The sequence below is a fragment of the Pogona vitticeps genome, chromosome 1 (assembly GCF_051106095.1).
Source record: "Pogona vitticeps strain Pit_001003342236 chromosome 1, PviZW2.1, whole genome shotgun sequence".
NCBI lineage: Eukaryota > Metazoa > Chordata > Lepidosauria > Squamata > Agamidae > Pogona > Pogona vitticeps.
Window position 1 is genome coordinate 156,191,994 of NC_135783.1, and position 24,706 is coordinate 156,216,699.

Here is a 24,706-nt window from a genome sequence, read left to right on the forward strand (position 1 = left end):
TAACCATTCAGCCTGCATCTAATCCAAATGGCATGAACATTTCAGAGCTGAAAAGGGTGCCTTGCTGTTGTAAAAAACCACCTTCTCCAATTTGGTGCCCTCCATCATGCTGGATTGCAAATCTCATTGGCTTCACCCAGCATGGTGAAGGGCCTATGTTGTCTGGGGATGATGAGAACTGTAGGTCAACACAGATGGAGGACATCAGGTTGGAGAGAGCTGATGCAGTTCTTGTTCTGCGTGGTTTCAATGGAAATCCACAGACAGCTGGGTTATCCAAAGACAGTTGTCATGCATTTTGGACCTCAACAACAACTTGCTCCAGGAGGATCTACACAGTAAAGTAATACTGTGGCAAACTCTCAATAGGCAATCAGCTGGCAGTTGCGGGAACAGAACGCTGGACTAGACAGATTTTTGGTCTCATCCAGCATGGATGAGATCGCCCTTCACAGACCGAATGCTTTCTTCAGCGTGCATATGGAGAAACTGCCTTTTCTGTTTCTTGGACTGGCACAATCCCTCACCATTGCTCTGTGTTGGTTAGGGCCAATAGGTGAACAACCTCCAGAGGGCGACAGCTTTGCTGATCCAAGCCCAAAGGACTCAAGACCCTTCTAAGCCACATTTCTAGGCCCAGCAGCAGTCTTATGGCCCTTCTAGTGCTGAAAACAAAATTGATTTGCTGCTTGTTCCACACTCTCACTCAACTCCATGTGAGCACCTACAATCTGAGTAGGCATGCAAGCAAGCTCATGGGGAGGTTACACCCAATGGATACCTTTTTTAAAAAAAGACTGTTGCTGAACTTGGCAGCAGCTAATAATGGATCATCAAACTTAGACTTGGACCTACCCAGAAGTCTGTTTATGTGGAAACCACCGTACATACTCACCATCCTTTTGCCAAAATCCTGGCAGGGACTCGTCAGGGTGCTTCCTTTTAGAGGAATCATTCCTTTAGGGCTGTTGTCAGTCTTCTTCTTAAAGAACTCAACTGCATCTTCTGACAACACGACCCACATGGGTTTCCAGGTATTAAACATGCTGCCCTGTATTCAAACCAAGCAGATGTTATCTAAACAGACTGCAAAAACAGAAGAGGAAACATTCTTAACATGAAATTGTATCCACATGAATATTTGTTTATCAGCAACATTTTAAGTCCCACTTTTCAGTCCTCACGGACTCTCAAACAGGCTTACAACCAGATTCCATAAAATCTATTTCTAACAGCCTTACAAACAGATTTTTAACATACAGGGCAACACGCAACATCACCTGAGTAAATGAATACCAGGATCTCCCTGATATTGCTGAAACAGAACGGATAGCACTGGTTGCCCATGCTTTTCTCAATTCAGTTCAAGGTACTGGTTTTAATCTTTTTTTAAAAAAACCACATGACTCTACTGTAGATGTATCAGAGGCTGCCCGGCGTGTTAATGAACCTGTCTGGATCTTAAGATCTACAGAAGATGCCATTCTGATGACACTGTCACTTCCAGAGGCTTGCTAGGTGCACAGAAAGACTTTTGCTCATTCTAGGGGGTGTCTCAGCCATGTGTTTTGTCAAATACTCCATTGTACAACCCAGAAGCACCACAGCACTTCAGGAATGAGCGTTTAATTAGTCATGACATATTACATAAATATGAGTGAACACCAATAGGATTCAGGCCAGAATTTGAACACTGGACAATATATAATTTTACATCAATTGCATGTTAATAACCTGTGTACTAATTTGAAGAACAAAGGAGTGAGGTGGCATAGGGTTAAGGAGTTTTGGATAGAGCAGAAAATGTTGGATTACTACAGTGCCTGGGGTGGTTTACATCATTGCAATTTTGTATGCAAAATGAAGTAATTGGCTTGGTTTCTTAACCTTTTGCACCAGACTGGCTCTTTCGTTCTCTCAAGTGAACAAGAGATTTCATACAGATATGGGAATACAGCGGTTCAGGTTTTTTTAAACCAGTCAGTGTGTCTCCAACTGCACAATATGAAACAAATGCACGGGTGGAATTTAGAGAAGAAAGAGGGAACAAAGACTTCATTCACTTTAGATCACACCCACCAGAACAGAATCTCCATTTATTTGTGTCACATCTGGTCATATACAGAATGCCTTCCCATCCCCATGGATGGTCCACCACTGTATTAAGACTGGAATAAAAAGCAGAACTCACTGACACATGACATAGTTTCCCTACAGAATTCAGCAGCAATCTCAGCACTGCTCTTCTTACCAGTTCTGATCAGGACTCAACTACATGGTATTTGGAAGGTGCAGCTGAGACAATAACAATGTATTAATATAAAATTGTTGTTGTTGTTTAGTTGTTTAGTTGTGTCCGACTCTTCGTGACCCCATGGACCAGAGCACACCAGGCCCTCCTGTCTTCCACTGCCTCCCGGAGTTGGGTCAAAATATTATAAAGTATTATATGTTTAATAGCTGCATTTGTTGAAAGAAAAATTTACTCTGCATGTTTGTGAATTAGCCTAGTAGGCATCCTTCAGTCTCGAAAGACTATGGTATCGTGCTCTGTATGGAGGACTTGGAACAGCGTCTAGTGTGGCTGAGGAGGCCAATTCGAGAGTGACAATCCCTTCCACACTGGAGACAAATCCAATCTGTCCCCTGTCCAGCTCCCTGGTTTTGCTTCCTTTGTGACTTCCTCTTTGCCTCAGCCTGCTGGACAAGGGTCTCTTCAAATTGGGAGAGGCCGTGATGTACTGCCTGCCTCCAGGCTGAACGATCAGATGTCAGAGTTTCCCATCTGTTGAGGTCTATTCCTAAAGCCTTCAGATCCCGCTTGCAGATGTCCTTGTATCGCAGCTGTGGTCTCCCTCTGGGGCGATTTCCCTGCACTAATTCTCCATATAGGAGATCCTTTGGAATCCGACCATCAGCCATTCTCACAACGTGCCCAAGCCAGCGTAGACGTCGCTGTTTCAGTAATGTATGCATGCTGAAAATTCCAGCTCGTTCTAGGACTACTCTATTTGGAACTCTGTCCTGCCAGGTGATACCAAAAATCCGTCGTAGGCAACGCATATGGAAGGTGTTCAGCTTCCTCTCCTGCCGGGCACAAAGTGTCCAGGACTCGCTGCAGTACAGGAGTGTGCTCAGGACACAGGCTCTATAGACCTGGATCTTGGTATGTGTTGTCAGTTTCTTATTGAGCCATACTCTCTTTGTGAGTCTAGAGAACATGGTGGCTGCTTTCCCAATGCGTTTATCCAGCTCGACATCTAGAGAGAGGGTGTCAGAGATGGTTGAGCCAAGGTACACAAAGTCATGAACAACCTCCAATTCTTGTGTGGAGATGGTAATAGAGGGAGGTGAGTCCACACCCTGGCCCATGACTTGTGTTTTCTTCAGGCTGATTGTTAGTCCAAAGTCTTGGCAGGCCTTGCTGAAACGGTTCATGAGTTGTTGGAGGTCTTCAGCAGAGTGGGCAACAATGGCTGCATCGTCTGCAAAGAGGAAGTCCCTCATGCATTTCAGTTGGACTTTGGTCTTCGCTCTCAATCTAGAGAGATTAAAGAGCTTTCCATCTGATCTAGTCCGGAGATAGACACCTTCTGTTGCAGTTCCAAAGGCATGCTTCAGCATGACAGCAAAAAAGATCCCAAAAAGTGTTGGTGCGAGGACACAGCCCTGTTTCACTCCGCTTCGGATGTCAAAGGGATCTGATGTTGAGCCGTCAAAAACTACAGTGCCTTTCATTCCATCGTGGAAGGACCTGATGATGTTAAGGAGACGAGGTGGACATCCAATCTTGGGAAGTATTTTGAAAAGGCCATCCCTGCTAACCAAGTCAAATGCTTTTGTAAGGTCTATGAAGGCCACTAAGAGTGGCTGTTGTTGTTCCCTGCATTTCTCCTGCAACTGTCGGAGGGAGAATACCATGTCAGTGGTGGATCTATTTGCTCGAAATCCACACTGTGATTCCGGATAGACTCTGTCTGCAAGCACCTGGAGCCTCTTCAGCACAACACGGGCAAGCAGCTTCCCTACAACGCTAAGAAGAGAGATACCACGGTAGTTATTGCAGTCACCCCTGTCACCTTTGTTCTTGTACAACGTGACAATGTTTGCGTCCTTCATGTCCTGTGGTACTCCACCTTCCCTCCAGCAGAGACAAAAGATTTCATACAGTTCGGTGATGATGATCTCCTTACCGCATTTCAGCACTTCAACAGGGATGTTGTCCCTTCCAGGTGCCTTGCCAGAGGTGAGGGAATCCAAGGCCGCATTTATTTCTGCTAGGGTTGGTTCGCTGTCCAGCTCTTCCAAGACAGGCAGGCACTCAATGTTATTTAATGCTTCTTCGGTTACTACATTCTTTCTGGAATATAGCTCGGAGTAGTGAATTAGCATCTACTCATAAAACCAATGAGTATTATAATGTTTTGTATCCTTTTACTGAATATGCAAATAATAACAGCATTCTTTATTACCCTCACCATCCCATGGAAACTTATGGGGCTATTTTACGCAGGAAGTAATAACATTCTGTATTTCAAAGGGAGAAATAAATAAATACATAAATAAATACTGGGGCAGCCTGAAAGCATAGACAATGATGTGATCTGTTTCAGCCATTCTCAACAGCAGCCATATGAACCCTGTGGGTGGCCCTGGCACATTTGAAGGGAGCCACAGACTGGAAACAATTCTTCACATACCACCTTATAAGGTTCATTATGTGACTCATAGAAAACTGATTCGGCCTGTATTTCTTTCATATTGCATTTATGGCCATGACCAACAAAGGTTGCGAATGGCTGGTTTAGATAAACCCCCAACATCTAATGGTCTTGTTATCTTCCATGTGTTCTAGTATATATTGTTGTGTTTTCCAGTGGTTGCTCTGTGTTTTTTTTTAAAGGTGACTGATAGCTAGAATTTCCATCCAGAACATGATTGGTCATTATTTCTAGCTAGGAGATGTGAAAAAGCTTGCTTGGGATAAACACATGGGGCTGTGAGCACACACAGAGGGGAGTACCTATCCCTGTGCCTGCCTTCCTCAGGTCCTTCACAGTCACGGCTCCAGATCTGAAGAGGAGAATAGTTCTGCTTTCTGGGAGAAAGAACCCTGATTGTCCAGGGTTACTGCTTATATGTAGAGCCTACCTGTGAATGAGAAACTTTTGTCTTCAGACTTGGTGTGTAACTGTGCAGAATGTGCTAAAGGAAGGGAGATGGCGTGAGGCACTTCCCTCTAAATGTGTTCACACATAGGGTGGAACAATGCCTGTTTAAGGTTAGTATTGATGGAGAGTCTTGAGTCTCCTCTCTATCCTCCCAACATCACTGAGAAGTTTGTGGTAGGGGAGATGCAAGAAAGGTCTTTCATTGTGACCACACCCAAGTATGAGAACATCTGCTCTGGTGGATTAGACAAAACACCAATCTAATGCACATGGTGTTGCCCATAGGGGTCAACTAAGTGCCTCCGTGAAGCCCAGAAGCAGATTGTATGTGCAATAACTCTCATCCTTGCTTTCCAGCAGTTGGCATTCAGGGATGTGGCAGTGAAAAAAATTAAAACAACATTAAAGATTATAATGCAAAATCTATAACCCAATTACCCATACAATCACAAACACAACAATAAATTTATCTCTATGAATGATACAATCCATTCCTATTAAACTACTAATACTTGCATTCTATTAAACTTAAAAGACAACAGACTTAAAAGTCAACTGCTCAAAGTGACTTCTCTATTTCATTCCAAACCCCAAACCAACACAGGGTGCCAAATTTTAATGGAATTATCTTCTTTTATTTCTCCTCTAAGCAGTCTACTGTGAGAGGTCCATTTTTACTTCAGTGCTATGAGTCAGATTCCTATTCAAATACCTTCAAAAGGAAAGTCCTTGAGCGTTTTTCAAAGTTTGGGCAATGTCTGTTCCCGCAATCCGGACAAGGATCACCACCAACTCTTTATCAGATAAATTATCATTATTTCCAGTGAATATTGAGAATAATAGTAATGTTTCATTAGGGACTATTACCTGCTAAAAAAGCAGAGACATCACCTTGCTGACAAAACTCCGCATAGTCAAAGCTATGGTTTTTCCTGTAGTGATGTATGGAAGTGAGAGGTGGACCATAAAGAAAGCTGACCACCAAATAATTGATGCCTTTGAATTGTGGTGCTGGAGGAGGCTCTTGAGAGTTCCCTGGACTGCAAGGAGATCAAACCTATCTGTTCTGAAGGAAATCAACCCTGAGTGCTCACTGGAAGGACAGATACTGAAGCTGAGGCTCCAATACTTTGGCCATCTCATGAGAAGAGAAGACTAACTGGAAAAGACCCTCATGTTGGGAAAGTGTGAAGGCAAGAGGAGAAGGGGACAACAGAGGATGAGATGGTTGGACAGCATCATTGAAGCTACCAACATGACTTTAACCAAACTCCGGGAGGCAGTGGAAGACAGGGGGGTCTGGTGTGCTCTGGTCCATGGGGTCACGAAGAGTCGGACACAACTAAATGACTAAACAACGCCTGTAGTTCTGCTTTAAAAGGTAAAGGTTCCCCTTGACATTTAGTCCAGTCGTGTCTGACTCTAGGCGGCGGTGCTCATTCCCGTTTCCAAGCCATAGAGCCTGCGCTTGTCTGAAAACAGTTTCTGTGGTCACGTGGCCAGCACAACTAGATATGGACTACCGTTACCTTCCCACCAAGGTGGTGCCTATTTATCTACTCACATTTACATGCTTTCAAACTGCTAGGTTGGCAGGAGCTGGGACAAGTGATGGGAGCTCAATCCATTGTGTGGATTCGATCTTACGACTGCTGGTCTTCTGACCCTGCAGCACAGAGGCTTCTGCGATTTAACCCACAGTGCTACCACGTCACTTAGTTCTGCTTTAGTTCTTCTCAGTTTGGTGAATATTGATCTCTTATGTTCTTTCGATAGTCTCCTTATTTTAGCTTCTAACTGTACTTGCAACCTGTTTCTCTCTTTTTCTATATCTTGACTCCTCCATTGTAAACATCCCTCTTAAATAGGTTTCAAGGGTATCCTATAAAAGTGTTGGCTTCACCCCATCTTTATCATTTGCTTCATTGAAAAACTCCATATCTTTTACATTTTTAATGATTTTTAGTTTGTGGGTATGCTAGAACTTAGCTTCCAAATCCTAGCCTTATACATTGGAATATTATTAGCCCCATTGACTTTTATTGGAGCATGGGAAAGTGTTATGATCGGAGCAAAATCTGCCTTAGTTAACAGTGGTGCAAGTGATCTTGAAATAACTATACAGTCTATCCATTGAATAAGTTAGATATATATTGAGGAGGGGGGGAAAGGTGCAATGACTACCTTCAAGCATTTAAATACCTCCATCCATCCACCAAACTATCCTTTTTCAATAATTTTCCAATTCTTATTTCAACAGCATACATGTTCTTAGTTTTTGAAGATATATTTCTTTTTACATTCAAAACACAATTAGTATGTATTAATAGGATTATTTTTCCCCATGCAAACTGCCCATTTCTCAGAAGGCTTCATATTAATTTCACCTGACCTACATTAGGAGCATAATGTGATGCAATACTCATCAATCTATTTCTTAATTTCCTTCTTACAAACATGTCTCTGCCATCAGGATCACTCAGCTGATCTACCGCTTGAAATTTAGAATTTTTCATAGAAATTATTGCTACCCCCCTAGATTTATTTGTTCCACTTTTACTAAACTGTTCCCAAAGGGATGGATATTCTATAATATATTGCTCTTGTTTTCTATGATGTGTTTCCTGTAGCAAGAACACGTCAGCACCCAAATTATGAATAGCCCGCATAATTGCATAATATTTCAGCTGATGAATGTGTCACCCATTAAATTTGTTAATCGTGCATTTAATCTCCTTGTTCAAATAGAATACATTAAGGAATGTTAAATGCTCATATTGCAACCATATAAGATAGGGTTGCCTGCATAACCTTCCCCTTCTTCTTCCACCTCCCTGTCTCCTGCTTCCCTCCTGGATCTCCTTCCTCTCCCTCTCTCCTTTCCCCTGCTCACTCACCGCCCAACTAATAACACTGAAGCTGCATCACTAAAATGAGCAGTCCCATGTGGGTTACAATTTGTGAGGTTAAGAGCTATTGCTCCTGTGGCGAAATCTCCCCAACTGCATAGCTTTTATTTCAATATATAGAAATATAGATGTACAGTTTGTTTGTTTGTTTTTTAAAAAAAACTCTTTTAAACTCATTGCTATATAAGCTGTTTCTTAACTATAGTAGGACTGTCTTTCTTCTCTCTTCCAGCATAACTGCATTCTATTTCTTTGATAATTCTGGTCTTGTGGAGTTTTTTTGGAGGGGTTTTGGAATCTTAAGTATCTGAATCTTCATCTCTTTAAAGAAATCTTGTCCTTCCTTTGCAGTTATAATCCTAGATTTATGACCAAGCCATACTATCAGTTTGAAAAAGAAATCCCCAGACATACCTTATTTGGTAGTATCAGTAAACAGCTTCCACTATCTATGCCTTTTACCCAGTTTTTTTTCTCAAGCATCACTCTTAAATGACAAAGACTTTGTTTCTTAGCCTTTGAGCCTGCTGTGCTGATCTCTTTCCTATCTTATTGTATAGTTTCATTGCTCTTAATTTTTACTTGGCCGCTGTATTTTTACTGTTTTATTGTCTCTCATTAAAATCTCTATGTTTAAACTTATTTTCTCATTGCTGCCCACCAAGACAAAGCAAAATAAACCTTTCTTAAAATAAAGCATTCACTTAAACAAACTTCTCCAGCAGGAGAATCACTTTAAAACGAGAAGAATTTATCCTATAGTAATCACATTTCAACGTTCCTTGGTTGCGTGTTTGCAAACCTAGAGATGAGCAATACATTCCAGGACCAACCAAAAAGCCACAGAAGTGTGCAAGTATTCATGTTTTCCCAGCCTCTTTCATTTTTCTAGACAGAACATTTTGGTCAGTCCTAAGAAAGGTGTAGCCCTGCCATGGATTTTGATTTTACCTGGCCCCGTGTGGCTATTTTTGTTTTTATTTTATTGAACACTTCCAGGTGGCTGAAATTGAAGTGATTCCCCAGACAGACATCTCGGCTGAAACTGTTTCAGTATCTCACTTACTCGTATATAGCAGAACCAAGACATAACTTCTCTGAATGTTATTGCCACATGAATAGATAGTAAATGAAGAAGTGGGTGCCTTGCAACTTCCTTAAGTTACGTGCTATTTCTCCTTTCCTTTGAGTCTGTTATACCACATAGATAGCAATGATGGTTCCCCTCCCCCCAGCTATCAGATATAGAGAATTTTGCCACATGTGTTCCTCTGGTAAGTCCGACCCATAGTAAGCATGCTGCAGATGGCAAGCCTTTCCCCATAACTGTGGTCATGGCCTAGTCTTGGTCACTCCTGCCTCCTAGTGCAATGCTACACAGACTCCTCTACCCAAGTACACTCAAAAGAACTCAGTTCAGAGTACCCATGCCTACAATCCCATTATTAGTCACTTCTGAGTGGTTACTGTAATGTGCTCCTATGTAGGTTTCCCCTTGAAGTTAGTCTATAGACTTCAATCAGTTCAGAGTGTGACCGCTAAATTCAGGTTTGAATTTTATCACACTATATCCATTTTATGACAATGTCATTGGTTTATAGCTTGTTTGTGGGCTTACTTCAAGGTGTTGGTTTTGGATATTAACAATGACCTGGTTCCCTCAGGAGGGTCTTCTCCCATATCAATCTGAAATCTCTGGTCAATTTCTGAGGCCATTTACATTGAGCCCTTACTAACTACAATGCAGCTTACTTCTATCAGCATTTTTCATTATTGAGCTTTTGATATTATATTAATCTGTTGTGAAGTTTGGGATTTCTTTTACAATAATACTTTAGGGCACTTTATTTACCACATGAGTTTTGATGATAAGTCCAACCCAGAGGTAGCATGCTCCAGATGGCAAACCTTTCTCATAGCTGTTGTCACAACTGTGGTCAAATAACTGTTGTCAAATAAAGACTTGTGATTTGTTTCACCGTCAGATTGATTCTCAAACATTTGTGCAGTTTATTTATTTATTTTAATTGCAAGCTCCTTAACTTGGTTTTCCATTAGAAAGGTGAAACAGATTGGCCAAAGAAATAAATGACTTGATAAATAACAACATAATGGAAGAAAATAAGATGAGTTTGCCTTTCTGGGTTACAGGAAATGTGTGCAGAATTTCCCCTACAGGAGTGTTTCTGTAAGAACCTATTTTGACCATTCTCAGTTGCAAACATAGTTTCTCTTGTGGTCAGGGCTATTCCTGTACTTCCTCCTGCTCATCGAGCCTTTAATTGGTCTTGTTGGTGTATTTATTTATTTATTTATTTATTTATTTATTTAATTAATTAATTAATTAATTAATTAATTAATTAATTAATATGAGTACTTATGTGAGTAAGTGCTTTGTTTATGCATATGTTCTAAAGTAATTGCTCTGGCTCTCATTAGTTTAAGGAGGTCAATTTAGTTTAGAGCTGCTGGATAGCTCAGTGGTTTAGGTAGGACTGGGAGTTCGATTCCCCACTGTGCCTCCCTGACAGCTCTGCAGTTCTAGTAATTATTAATTCTGCTGTCTGTCATAATGTCAGGGTGCATTCTGAAGCTCTGTATGCACACAATGTTCCACCCTTTTCTCTGGGGATGAAAGACACGGAGAATCTGAACTGGCATGCCCAGTTCCTTGCAGAAAAGATGATCTGAGAACATGTGGGTGCATATGATTCCATAGGAAGTTATCTGATCACAGCTACAGGCTTTATTCTCCTCTTATTGTCTTTAGGAAATTGTGTGTGAAGCAGAATTGTAAAGAAGCTGGTGACAGACATTAAAACGACTTAAAGCTGTTTTGAAAAATCCTTCCACACTTTAATTGAGTCTAACTACACATGATGTGAACAAACTGTGTTCAAGAAGCAGCTAACAATCACATGTCCCATGCTCATTGACAGAATTTGTTACGGAACATGCTATGGGAGTATTTAAGCCTTGCCTATGCAGCTGCAACCACTACAGCCCTGCCTCCCCCCCCCCCCCGAAAGGGCAAACCTCCCACTATGTTGACACTGTGTGTTATGTGCCATCAGGTCAGAACTGTCTTGTATTGATCCTAGCAAGGTAAGTGAGATATCTAAGTTCCATCTTCTCCTCCAGGGAGTTTCCATAGCCATGCAGAGACTCAAACCCTGGTATCCTGGGTTCTAGTATGCACTCCATCCACTGCAACACACGGCATATCCAAAGTAACACTACCCACTGGGATAAATATCATTCATTGCTCTAGTTGCCATTTTGTGACTGCTCTCCATATAGTGACCACTGACAGAAAGGTGCAGAGCTCAGAAATGCTACTTTTCTTGGACTATAGTTCTCATAGTCCATCAACCAACATGGCCTATGGTGGGGAATTCTAGAGTTGTCATTTAAAAACTGACATTTCCAAGCTCTGGAAAGGATTTATTGGTAATATCATCTTAGAGCTAAGATCAGCAGCACCTGCAACACCACAGGGAGAAAGAGAGGGAGACAGAGAGGGGCATAAAAATCTTACCCATAAAAAATCTTTGGAAATTGTTGGGAATTATATCAACATAACTGTGTTTAAATAAACTTGGCTTTAAATGGCAGCAGCTTTGGACCACTGGGTGCTCATAGAGGCATTGCTGTGACAAATGAAGGCTTTTGCATAAACAAACAAACAAACAAACAAACAAACAAACACACACACACACACACACACACACACACACACACACACACACATACATACATACATACATACATACATACATACATACATACATACATACATACATACATACATACATACATACATACATACATACATACATACATGTCATAGAAATACATCTTTCCAGTGCCTGAAGTTAGGTCTCTCAGTGTCCCAAGCTCAGCTAAGGATAGTGAACTTGGCATTCCAGTTTGCTTTAAAATATAATTTCCTGCACAAGAGTTTAATTCAAAATAGTCTGTGCATACCTTCTTCACTAGATATCCCTCTCTGATGAGCCTGGGTTCCCGCACAGGTCCCTGGTCTGTCATCTTGCTGCTGTTTCTGGCCCAGTGGAATTGAAACACATCTGACTGGGCTGGTTTTTATGAGCTGCATTTATAGAGTTGTCACTTTCACAAGTTCCTCTGATTGTTAATCACATGAAAGCACACTCATTTCCCCTTCCGTAAGAAGGAAATGCACAGCCAAATGTAAATGTTAATTTAAGGACATTGTCATCTTTTTAAAAAAATGTGTGCACAGATGCATGTACATATGCTAATGACCACATATCACCTAGAAGCAATAATATTAGTTGCAATGAGCCATCTGGTCGAGACAGGACTGGACATAAACAGAAAACTTAACTTCTTATTCCAACGTTAACCTTCCATGGTTGAGAAAGAACAAAGTTCATCTAGCCAAATCAGTAAGTACAATATGCTCACATGCATATTAAGAAAAAGTTATAGCAGTTGCTATGACCTTAAGAAAAACAACACCAAAGCTAGCATAATATCTCTGTTGGACCAATCTAACACAGATACGCAAGCTTCTATACTTTCCAGATCCCTCCATAAGACTCAGGATAACAGGTAGACATGAACTGTTCAAATAACAGTTCATTTGTGTTTTTTTCCTCCTGTCCAGCCCCCCACTTACCTCTTCCATTCATTTTTGTAATATTTTGCCTGGTGAAGATTTCAGAGAACTCAAAAGCTTGCACACATTTCTATGCTCTTTTTTTTTGCTAACCTAATTAAAAATAACATACTAACATGTTTTTTTTGATACACTTCATAGACTCATAGAAACATAGAATAGTAAAGTTGGAAGGGCCCTAAAAGGCCATCAGGTCCAATCCCCTGCTCAATGCAGGAATACAAATCAAAGGATATCTGCCAGGTAGCTGTCTAAGTTTCTCTTTAATGCCTCCAGTGTCGGAGCACTCACAACCTCTTAAGGTAATTGGCTCCACTGGACATTTTTTCTCATATTCAATCAAAATCTGGATTCCTGTAACTCGAGCCTATTGTTGTGTGTCCTGCACTCTGGGATGATTGAGAAGAGAACCTGCCCCTCCTCTGTATGACAGCCTTTCAAGTATTTGAAAAGGATTTTCATATCATCCCTCTGTTTTATTTTCTCAAGGATAAACAGCAACAGTCTCTCAGTCTTTCCCCACAGGGCTTGGTTTCCAGATCCCTGATCATCCTTGTTGCCGTCCTCTAAACTTGTTCCAATTTGTCAGCATCCTTCTTGAAGTGTGGTGTCCCTACACTCCCCCATCCGCGTCATTAATAAAAATGTTGAAGAGCACCGGACCCAGGACTGAGCATTGGGGTACCCCACTTGTTACCTCCTCTCAAATAGAGAAGGAATTATTAATCATCACTCTCTGAGTATGATTCTGTAGCTAACTGTGTATTCTCCTGACAATTGATTTATCCATCCCACACCTAGTTAGCTTGCTGATCAGGATAGCATGTCGAAAGCTTTGCTAAAGTCAAGATATACTATGTCTACAGCATTCCCTCTGTCTATCAGGGAGGTTACCTGATCAAAAAATGAGATCATATAAGTCTGGCTTCTAGTTATTACTGCGTTGTTTTCTAGGTACGTACATAGTGACCATTTTATAATTTGTTCCAGAATTTTCTCTGGGATTGATGTTAGACTGACTGGCCCATAGCTCCCAGGGTCCTCTTTTTTGCCCTTTTTGAAGATAGGGACAACATTAGCCCTCCTCCAAACATCTGGCATCTCACCTCTTTCCCATGATTTCAAGAAAATAATAGACAGTGGTTCTGAGAGTTCTTCAGCCAGTTCCTTCAGTACTCTTGGATGTAGTTCATCCAGCATTGGAGATTTGAACTTGTTCAAGGTGGAGAGGTATTCCGTAACTATTTGTTTATCAATCTCCAGCTGTAATCCTGTCTCCTCCACTTGTGCTTCACATTTGTTTTAACGTTCATAGTCTGTCCTATAGGAAAAGACAGAGATAAAATAGGAATTGAGCACCTCTGCCTTTTCTTTGTCATTGTTATCATTTTTCCATTTCCATTCAGTATCTGTGCCACTGTCTGTTTTCTTTGTCATTTGCTTTGCACATACCTGAAGAATGCTTTTTTATTTCTTTTAGTGTCTCTAGCTAATCTCAGCTCATTCTCAGCTTTTGCTCTCCTAATGCCATCTCTGCATTTCCCTGCTACTTGTTTATACTCTTCTTTCATGACCTGGCCTTCTTTCCACTTCCTATATATGATTTTTGTTTTGTTTTGTTTTCAGGTCCTCCCTAAACTTTTTGTGAAGTCACACCAGCCTTTTTTGCTGCCTCCCACCTTTATTTCTTGTTGGAGTTGTTTGTAGTTGTGCTTTCAGAATTTCTTTTTTTAGAAACTCCCATCCTTCTTGGACTCCTTTTCTTGTTAGGATCTCCTGCCATGGGACCTTACTTATCCTTGTTCTGACATTATTAAAATTGGGTTTTTTAAAATCTAGCAGAAGTGTGTGGCTACATTCTGCTTTCATTTCCTTTGAAATCAAGAATTCTAGTAGAACATGGTCATTCTCTTCTAGAGTTCCCCTTACTGCCACTTCCCCCACCATCTCTATTGGTTAGAATCAAGTCAGAGATAGCGAGTCCTCTGTTTTTTCTCCCCTTTTTGTAGGAGGAAAGTATCAGCCACACAAGCCAGGAATTTCTTGGAAGGATCATACTTTGCAAAATTTGCCTCCCAACGTATATCCAGATAATTGAAACCTCCCATCACTATCATGTCTCTTTGACATCCTTGCAATTTGTTTTTCAAAAATTTCATCTGCTTCCATGTTCCTTTTGTTTTTGGCCCAGCTACATTGATCCAGATGCTCTCAATGGAACATCTAATCTCCTCCTCCTGTATTTCTGTGCAGGAATGCATGTCTTTGAAATATACTGCAACTCTATCTCCATTTCTATTTTCTTTGTTCTTTTTGAACAATTTATATCCTTCAATTGCTGTATCTGCTAAGTCACAGCCTGCTGAGGGACATTTCACTCAGACAACACTTGAAATCTGTTGCAAAAAAAGATCCTATGAATGAAAATGACCTAAGAATGGTTTTACTACAAGACATTTTTCTCCCACATATTTTTATGTTGTAGTAAGTACTGGAATAACATTTTTCCCTGATATGGGCTTCCTCAACATTTGGAATCTCTTTCCATAGCAATTAATAGACTGGAGAACAACCTGGCAATGCTTAATTATTTTTAACTTTCATTTTTAATTCTGGTAGTTCACATTCCAATGTCTCGCCATTTAAACGTCAATTCATTGAAAAGCCTGTCTGTTTTGAGTACAGCTGAACACCTGTTTGAATGCAACTGCAAAATAAAGTCCTCTACACTTTTCCTTGAGGAAAGGACCAGAGTCCTTAAGTTCGCACATGATGAGTGGGCTGTTGGTGATAGGACACTTGGAAGTCACTCATTCATCATAGGGCTGTCATAAGTTGGAGGTGATGTCATGGCAGCATAACAGCAACAGCAGCAGCAACGACAATAGTTCCATGAAGTCTTGAAGGAATTACATGCCTGAAAGGAAAATACAGTACTGTAACACCAGAAAATAGACATTTAATCTGACCCTCAATATCCTCACAATAAAACAAGAGATGACAACTCAATGGTGGTAGGCTGTGCAAAGCAGCCTTGTCATTTGTGTTATCACAAAGTCAGAGGATCACAAATGCACTCACCATCCAAACTCAGAGGTTACATTGGGAAACATAGCACATGGGGAACGCACACAGTGTTTCCCAGCACAATTGCAGTCCCAATGTGATGCAAGGATTTTGCCCCTGATGTGACTAAGTTGCCCACTCTGGTACTCAAAGCAGGTTTTACAGCAGGTGTGAGTAAAGTGAGGCCCCACATCTATATGTGGCTTCCAAGACTGTTTCTGTGTCACCCTGCCAGATTTTCAGATTTTCTTGCCAATAATGGTTCGTTACCCTGTTGTGGGGCGGTATGAATTGCTGCTAATGGAAGCCTCAGAGAGAAGTAATTCACCTTTCAGATAGGCCACAGGACCCCTCTGCAATTGTTTAACACATTAAAAAAATGCCCAAGTTTCAAAACCAGAAGAAGACTTCTGGACACTTCTAGTTTTATTTTATTTTTTAAAAATTATTCTCTTTTTTAGTTTGCTTCTTGCATTCTTTTTATTTTTTATTCTTTGCATTTTAAATTAAATTAAATAGCCATGTGTAATACACAATAAACAGATGTTTGTTTATAATTCCAAAGCCATCATGATGTGGTTCCTACAGTTTACATTGTATCAAGTTAAAGAGTATTTTGAGAACTTTAGTGCTGCTAATTGGTTCTCTTATTACACGGTTGATCCCTTGGTCAGTTCTTCTATGTATCAGTCTTTTAACAAACACCTTTTCAGAATCAAACATGATACACTGTGAGAACTCTTGTAACCTGCCTGCCTTGCCCACGCAAAAGTAAAGGATACAAACTTTTGGTAAATGTATATGTCTGTGAAGGGTCACCGTGGCTGGGCATCCTGAACAGGCTGCCAGATCTCGCCTGGCACCCTGCTGGAAAGCCTTCTGGGTGCAGAGACTGCTGAACCTCTGGCAGGCACTGGGATGAGTCAGCCTACTCGGGAAGAAAAAGCAGCTGCAATCGACTGGGGCCAGTGCTTGGGCCTAGCAGAGGGGCGCTCGTTGTGTTAGCAAGGGGAGGACAGAGGAGATAGAAGAGAAGGGGGAACGGGAGTCTGGAGAAACTGGGGTGGGCAATTTGGGCAAAAACGAATACTGAGCTGATGCTGAGGAAGAGCTGGTGACTGCCTAACCGGCAGAAGACCTGTTTGAGGACATCCTCAGGAGGGACTCTTAGACTGGGGTTCTGGTAGAGCTGTGGGACGCTAAGGAGATGGCCTGGGCCCACACAACTCTGAGGCCATCATCACCTCAGCAAAGGCACCTGAACCACAGAGACAGCAACAGTGGGAATGCCTGCATCACCTGCAATCAGGCTTGGCCCAAACCCCAAGAGCAGTTACAGGCCCTCCCTGTGAGGGACCAGGGGGCACAGACACGCAAGGACTGTTGGCGACTCTGCAGGTCTTCTTCTACCCTTCCCCTGTGAAGGAAACTGGGGACTGGGAAGAGACTTTGTTCATCCAGAGGCTGGTGCAGGGAACAGGCCCCCTCTCCCAAGATGAGTCTCAGGGGGAGGAGGTTGGAAACAGGTCTGTAATTCCTCCCTCCCTCCCTACAATAAAGTCAGAGTGGCGTCAACCTTCTGCTCTGAAGCCCATGGATGTCCATGTGGGGGAGGCGTCACCCATCACCCCTACTGTGGGAGTGGGTGGTGGTGCCCACGCTGTTTCATTTATCTCTGGCATTTATCTCTTATTTTATGTGTGATTTTTTTTTAAACAGGGCAATACTCCATATTCTGTTAATCCAAACACTCCAGGAAACATTTGTGTCAGTCTTCCAATGGTTGGCTGCCTCCCTTGCAGCAGTCACAATACAGTTTTATGATATGAAAAAATGGAGATGGGGTAATTTTGGCAGTCAGTGAAGCCCCTAGAGCTTCTGGAGTGGAAAATCAGCCCCGCCCAACCCACCAAAATTGCCCATCTCAATTTAGACAAAAGGTTTCAGGATGTCCCTTACCAAATACATGAGAACTGCAGCTATGGGGCACTGCTGAAATACCACAGAAAGCTGCAGCTACAGTTGACCCTTTGGAACTTCCACAGGAGCTGACTTACCAAATCCCCACTGATTCAATGGGCCTATTGTAGTTGTGATTTACTACTGGATTTCAGCCAACAGATAATAATTACAAATTTAGACATAATACACTCTACTCTCTCCTGCATGCTAACAACGTTGCCTTCTACTGGCACAAAGAATAATCTGAGGTTTAGAAAACATTTGTTTCTTATCTGTGTACATATATCATAATGCCAGTCACTAATTTTGGTTATTGTACTACTAATCAGGTGGGACACTCAAATTATGCAATTTCCACTATATTGTCAGGCAGAAGCCAAAATGTTAGTAAACTCTCACAGTATATGCTCACTGGCTGAATAGCTCAGTGGTTTACATATCTACCTGCGGTACCAGATGATAGGAGTTCAAATCTCCCTTGTGCCTCCAATGAGGAGAGCTAGCCTGGGTGGCCTTGGTTGGGCAAACTGCATAGTCTGGGCTGCTCCAAAGAAGGGAACGATAAACCACTTCTGAGTATTCTCTACCTAGAAAGCCCTGGAAGGGGTTGCCATAATTCAGAATTGACTTGATGACACATGCTCTGTCTCTCTATCTCTCTCTGTGTGTGTCTCCTCAGATTTAGACTCAAAAGCACTGAAACCCATTTTTACTGATTATGCCTTTGTATGCCTTATTTCACCAAATCCTGGACAGACCTTAAAGCTTTCTGCAGATTTAATGTCATATTTTACCCACAATGAGATATTCTTGCACTGTCATCCAGTTATGGAGTTCTATGCCCATCCTAATGTTGCCAGTGGTTTGGCATGTGTTCACATGAAGGCTGTCAACCGATCAGAAAAAATGACCTTCCACCCTCTCTCAGTCATAGACAGCGCAGCAAATGGCCAGGGATTGTGGAACTATTATCCAGTTTCTGGTGGTCCTATAATTTCCTCATCCGGCTACAGCTCCACATTGCAGCAATGGATAGAAAATGACTGAAAATAATTTGTTCTCAGGACTTTTGGTGCTGGATGAATTTCCAAGCATCAAAACAATTGCATATTTTGCTTCAGATACATGTCATGACAGATCCTGCAGTTTAAAGTCAAATAAACCATAGGGTGATTATAACAATCATATTGACAATCACTGAACATTTACCCAGACAAGAATCCCCATTTCCCACATAAAGGGACAGAGAAACCTAAGTTGTCTTCACTCCATGTGCAGAGCTTCCCCATGTGGTGACCTAATGGAAGTGCGCCCTTATGTAAAAACTAGTGCACCCCATCCATGTTATTTATTTATTTATTCACAATATTTTTTAGCCGCACCATTACCAGTGGCTTCTGGGCGGCGTACAACATTAAAACTTAAAAACATTAAAACATTTTAAAAGACAATATAAAATGTCATATATTAAAACAATTTTTAAAACATTAAAAATTAATAAGTCCTGCTGCTCATGTGCCCAGCTAGGGAATACTGTTTAATTAAAATGCTGGCTGAACAGAAAGGTCTTTGCCTGGCGCCGAAAAGCCAAGAGTGTCGGAGCCAGGCGGATCTCTACAGGGAGGGCATTCCAAAGTTGGGGGCAACAGCCGAGAAGGCCCTATTTCGACATGCCATCCCCCTCACCTCTTTCAGGGATGGCACCTTCAGAAGGGCCTCCTGGCCTGATCTTAGAGGACGGGCAGGCTCATATGGAAGAAGGCGGTCCTTTAGGTAACGAGGTCCTAAGCCTGGTTATAAACTATAAAACCAATTAAGCACAACTATGGGAAGGTCCACAGGTTTTTCACTTGTGATCTGGATCCTAGGTAAAGGTAAAGGTTCCCCTTGGCAATTTTTGTCCAGTCGTGTTCGACTCTAGGGGGCGGTACTCATCCCCGTTTCCAAGCCATAGAGCCAGTGTTTTGTCCGAAGATAATCTTCCGTGGTCACATGGCCAGTGTGACTTAGACACGGAACGCTGTTACCTTCCCACCGAGGTGGTACCTATTAATCTACTCGCATTTGCAAGCTTTCGAACCGCTAGGTTGGCGGGAGCTGGGACAAGCGACGGGCACTCACTCCGTCGCGTGGATTCGATCTTACAACTGCTTGGTCTTCTGACCCTGCAGCACAGGCTTCTGCGGTTTAGCCCACAGCGCTACCACGTCCCTCGATCTGGATCCTAAGCAGAGACAAATCCTCTCAGGTTGTAGCCTTGGCCAAAGGGCTTCTTGTTTGGAGAAGATAGTTCTCTAAACAACAAAAACCTTCTGGTTCTGTTCTATTTGGGCTTTGCTTCTTAGCTCCTGACATTTATCTTGGTAAATGTACATACCCACGCTATCGCAAAATATAAACATTGTGTTGCAGTCTAAGCATTCCATCAGTTAAGTATGGGCTTTAGCTGTGTGCTAAAATTGGCAGTTAAGCCAAAAGTTAGCACTTTCTTTTGCTAAATGCCTAAATGTCGTTTCTTTGCCCCCACCTTTTTCTCTGGGCTGTGGGGTGTGTGTGTGTGTGTGTGTGTGTGTGTGTGTGCGCGCGTGTTCCTGCTTGCCTCCTCAACTCAGAGAGCAACACCTACAGACACCTACATTTCTCTTGACAGGAGGAGAGGACCTAGCTTCAAAGTATCATGATCAAGATCAAGCCTTGCTTCCCATTGGTGATGTCCAAAGAACTAAGCTGATGAAGTTCTTCCTGGGAGTGATAGTTTTCCTGCTCTTTTGGCATCTCCCAAAGAGCTACACTTCTAGGAAGTGCTATGGAAGCTTCCTTTTATGGACATTACCAACATCCCCTTCTAGGTAAGTGAAATATAGGTGCCCGTAGGTGCAGATCTGAATGACACACCTCTAACTGACACCACAGCCAATATTAACTATGAAAGAACTGGCTGTGGGTCACCTGAGATCTTTGGTGTTGCACAGCAGCCTAGAAATTAATTCTGCCAGATCTACCAAAAGCAGTGGGCATTGATCCATGTTAGACATCCATACTGTAAAAGGGGGGAAGTAAAGTATCTTGAAAAATCTACCCTTCAAAGGACTTGGGCTGAAGACAACTGAACGACTGCCTTCTTCTATACATGCCCACCCAGAGGCCATGTTATGTCTCCCATCACCCCAAAGAATTAATTTTGTGGGTGTGCAAGAAAGGGCTTTTGCAGGAACAGCAACTAAGTTGGAGCCTCTTTAAGAAGAGAAGTTCCACCAGATCTTTCTCTGTAAAGCTCCCAATTGCAAGGTACGGCTTTCAAGAGCTTCTGGTCTCCAGGGTTTTGCAGAATGTTTTAAACATGGTTTTAAAAACTGTTTTACATTTCCTTTTCAATATTTTCAGTCTGTTTTGCATCCTTTTAATTTCCTTCTAAATTGCCTCAGGAGCCCTGACGGTGTGGGCAGAAAGGCAATGAACAAATGCTTCAAATGCATTTAAATGAATAACATGAATCCTAAAGCACCTGGAAAAGAACACACAGAACTCAAGCTGCACAGTTGAGTTTTGCAGGATTGCAGCATAAGACCCTGAACAGGCCAGGATTCCATAGTACATGATATCCTTATTCCAAGTCTCCAGCATTTACCAGCATACTAGCTGCAGTGACAAGAGTTGCCAACTGACATCTCCTGTTTCTTTCTTTCCCAGGAGAACATCACAGGAAAGTTTAATATACCTTTGATATATAATAATTGTGAAATATTTCATCCCTTTTAGTATCAACAGGACTCAGAGGATGAAATCCTGGTGTAACCTTTAGATGTGAATTGCCATATTAAGAAATCTGCCTAGGCATTACCTTTTGAATGCAGAGTAAGTGACTCTGCATGCAACAGCTAATGTCTACAGAGATTTCTTGATTCACAATATTTTTAATGAAAAAGCAATGCCATTTACAAAATCGTGTGACTGGATTTCAGCCAAAGGTTCTTTTTCATTGATTTTAATAGGCATCTGCCCAGGTCATGAATATTTATAACCTATCTGCATGGACCAATGAGAGTGCTGGAGAGGTGGAGTAACGAGATATAAGATTCTCTGCAGGAGGAGGGGGAGATGAGATTGGAGTTTGAGGGGAGTTGAGAAGGAAGATTTTGGAATTGGTAGTTTGGAGGAGAGAGAGAGAGAGGGTTGGCGGTTGAGGGTGGATGAAGTGGGATGTTTGGTTCAGAGTTAAAGGCATTGATTGTACCTGTAATAAACAACTTATATTTGGTTCTATTTTAAATGACACATTGCCTGGACCTCTGTTATTAATAATACCTAATGTTGATATAATCAACTGGTGGCAGCTGAAAGACACATAGCTTGTGCCCTGTAAAAGAATCAAGGGATAGGCGGGAACATGACAGGCACACATGCTTTTTCTGATGACTGAATGTCCACCACAGGCCAATTTATACATTTAGTCAACGCTGGCTTCACGCGTCTTGGTGATCACCTCTTCAGAACAAGCAGATTGTTGCTCAGGTCGAGAGAAACCTCTCTGTGGGGAGCAGGAAGAGTGCATTCCTGACCACCAGGCTGTCTTCCCTTTTGCAGGGGGAAAATATTCAGTATATCCACCCATTGGTGGGGACCGAGGCCAGGCAGGGCACATGACATTCAGGAAACAATGGGGGAAAGAATGGAAACAAGCTGCCTTTTTCACTTGCTATTCCTTGTGCCAAAAGAAGTTAACATTGTTACCATTCAGGGTATAGCGGAGTGCTCTATGTCTAAGCTTGCAATTATGAAGCATTGGCTAAAATCCAATAGTAAGTTGCAACTACAATTTAGGCACAGGGATAAGTGGGGATTCCTCACCCCACTTGAGATGGCCCTGCTTTGTTATTACAACATCCCAAATTACTCTGCAACACTGGTACACTGGCCAAATACATGACACAGTACTATACAGTAAACACAACCAAGCTGTCATGCTTTCATTTTCCTGGTGCAAACTACACATTTGGTCTCTGGCATCACTATCTTGTCTGATAGGCCTTCTCTTCTCTGAGGATAGCCATTATTTTATTTGCAGATATGCTGCACCGCTAAAACAAAACACTGTTTGGTCAATACACCGACCCAATGGCCTTTGAGCTGTTTTATTGCAAGGCTTAAAATCACACTGACATAAATTAGGAAAAAGGAACATGTAGCCCTCCAGATATTATCTGCAACTTCAGCTTTCATCAGCCCTACTTGACATAGCCAATGGTGAGGGATGATGGGAGCAGCAGTCTAGCAATGTCTGGAGAGCTACATGTTCCCCATCAATGACATAAATCATACACCGAGTGAACACCAGCTGCTATTCCCTACCTCCTTATCCAGGAATAACCCCTATTGATCTCAGTAGCAACCTATGGACATATCTGGGATTTTGCTCTCTTTCACACAATTGACAGAATCTATTACATGTCAGTAGCACAGTCTATCTATGTTTTGCTAAGTGAGCAGAGTAACTGAGTGGATTCAGTTTCTGGCTGTAGAGCCATAGTTTGGGAGTTCGATTCCCCACTGTGCCTCCTTGACAGAGGCATGACTCAATGATCCATAGGGTCCCTTCCAGCTTTGCAGTTCTAAAATTAAAATCTAAGATCAGAAAACAGATTACCAAACCTGATTCTTCTAATGTTATTTTTAAAAAATCGATTGGGTAAAAGCTGAAGAATCTCAGAGGTATGCGCACTGAGCGAGAGATATGGTAAATACATTCCACAGCCTAGATCACAGCCTATAGGATAAATTCTCAGATCGTTCTATGTTAACAGAAAACAAGATTTTCAGCTTCGTATTCACTGACTCTAAAGCCTTTCAATTAAATCAGTGCAGATTTCCCAAACGGACTGTTTCTAAACAAATGCTCACAACAAACATATTCCTCACCACTGTTGCAATTAATCTTGCTCTGCCCCTCCTGAGAAAAGCAGAAAATAAAACAATGAACCAGGGCCAGGTTAAAGGGCTGTGTTTATGCACTACATGCCTTATGGCACACATTGGTCTCCACAGGCTGCCAGGCAGGCCAAGCTGTTTCACTTGCCTCTGAAGAATAGCTTATTTTTCTACTTTCTGCCACAAAGGACAGTACACTAGCTAAGAAATGTATTTCTAAAAAGCTCCTTTCCCTATGACTGACATGGAAAATTCAGAATGGAGTTGTGACATAAAGTCAATGGAATAGTGTATGGACTATGAATTTTAAGATATTTGTTTATTTATTTATTTTTACAATATTTTTTTAGCCGCACCATTACCAATGGCTTCTGGGTGGCATACATTAAAACTTAAAAACATTTTAAAAGACAATATAAAATATCATATATTAAAATAATTCTTAAAACATTAATATTAATAAATCCTGCTTATTAATTGTAGCCCAAGACTTAGTCAAAGACTATTACCTCTATAGCCTGGTTGTCACTGTGGACCAATTGGGGGGCATCACCCAATTGACTTCTGAAATCCATCACCTTGGCACTCTGCGTTACCTTCCTCTTCACCGTGAAGGGAGATCAGCGAGCCCTCGGCCATCCATATACAGTGAGGAAGAGGGTAAAGAAAAAGTTCAGGAGATGAGAAAGAAGACAAGGAGAGCAGAGATTGGTGAGGACATACTGGAGGCCTTTGGGTGATAAAAACCTAACCTTGACTATCACACATGTATTGTTGCTAAAGCAAAATAACAAAAACAAGGTTTCTAAAACATAAGATGCAAGACTTTCACAAGCTAATGAGATTTCATTCAGTTTTCAGTAATAGAGAACAAGTTTGTTTTCTTGTCCTTGTTTGTTTGTTCAATAAAGCCAGTGTTTTCCTTTGTCCTTTTCTTTACCAAAGCAAGCAAAGGCACCATTTTGGGGAGCTTGCGAGTCAGTTGCCTTCCCCCACTTCGGAACACTGCG

General features: G+C 41.7%; 1 protein-coding gene and 1 long non-coding RNA gene across 3 annotated transcripts in view; both read right to left on the reverse strand.

The window, feature by feature from the left end:
• The window catches only part of PLEK (pleckstrin), a 28,493-nt gene extending 15,136 nt beyond the window's left edge, over positions 1 to 13,357 (reverse strand). Inside the window, exons 1-3 of one of the 2 annotated variants that reach the window (XM_020811312.3) lie at positions 12,068 to 12,170; positions 2,080 to 2,168; positions 896 to 1,051 (exon numbers count right to left, since the gene is read on the reverse strand). In XM_020811312.3, the coding sequence (XP_020666971.1) occupies positions 896 to 1,045 (150 nt within the window). In that variant the 5' untranslated portion in view covers positions 1,046 to 1,051; positions 2,080 to 2,168; positions 12,068 to 12,170. Of the gene's footprint in view, positions 1 to 895; positions 1,052 to 2,079; positions 2,169 to 12,067 lie in introns of both variants that reach the window. The other variant, XM_020811311.3, reaches the window with a different exon arrangement.
• A 1,973-nt stretch (positions 13,358 to 15,330) lies between these two features.
• Positions 15,331 to 24,322, reverse strand: LOC144588596 (uncharacterized). The gene is made up of 2 exons (XR_013544216.1): positions 24,206 to 24,322; positions 15,331 to 15,660 (listed from the first exon to the last, which is right to left on the reverse strand). It is a non-coding gene; the product is annotated as an uncharacterized LOC144588596 (long non-coding RNA).
• Between the last annotated feature and the right edge of the window lie 384 nt (positions 24,323 to 24,706).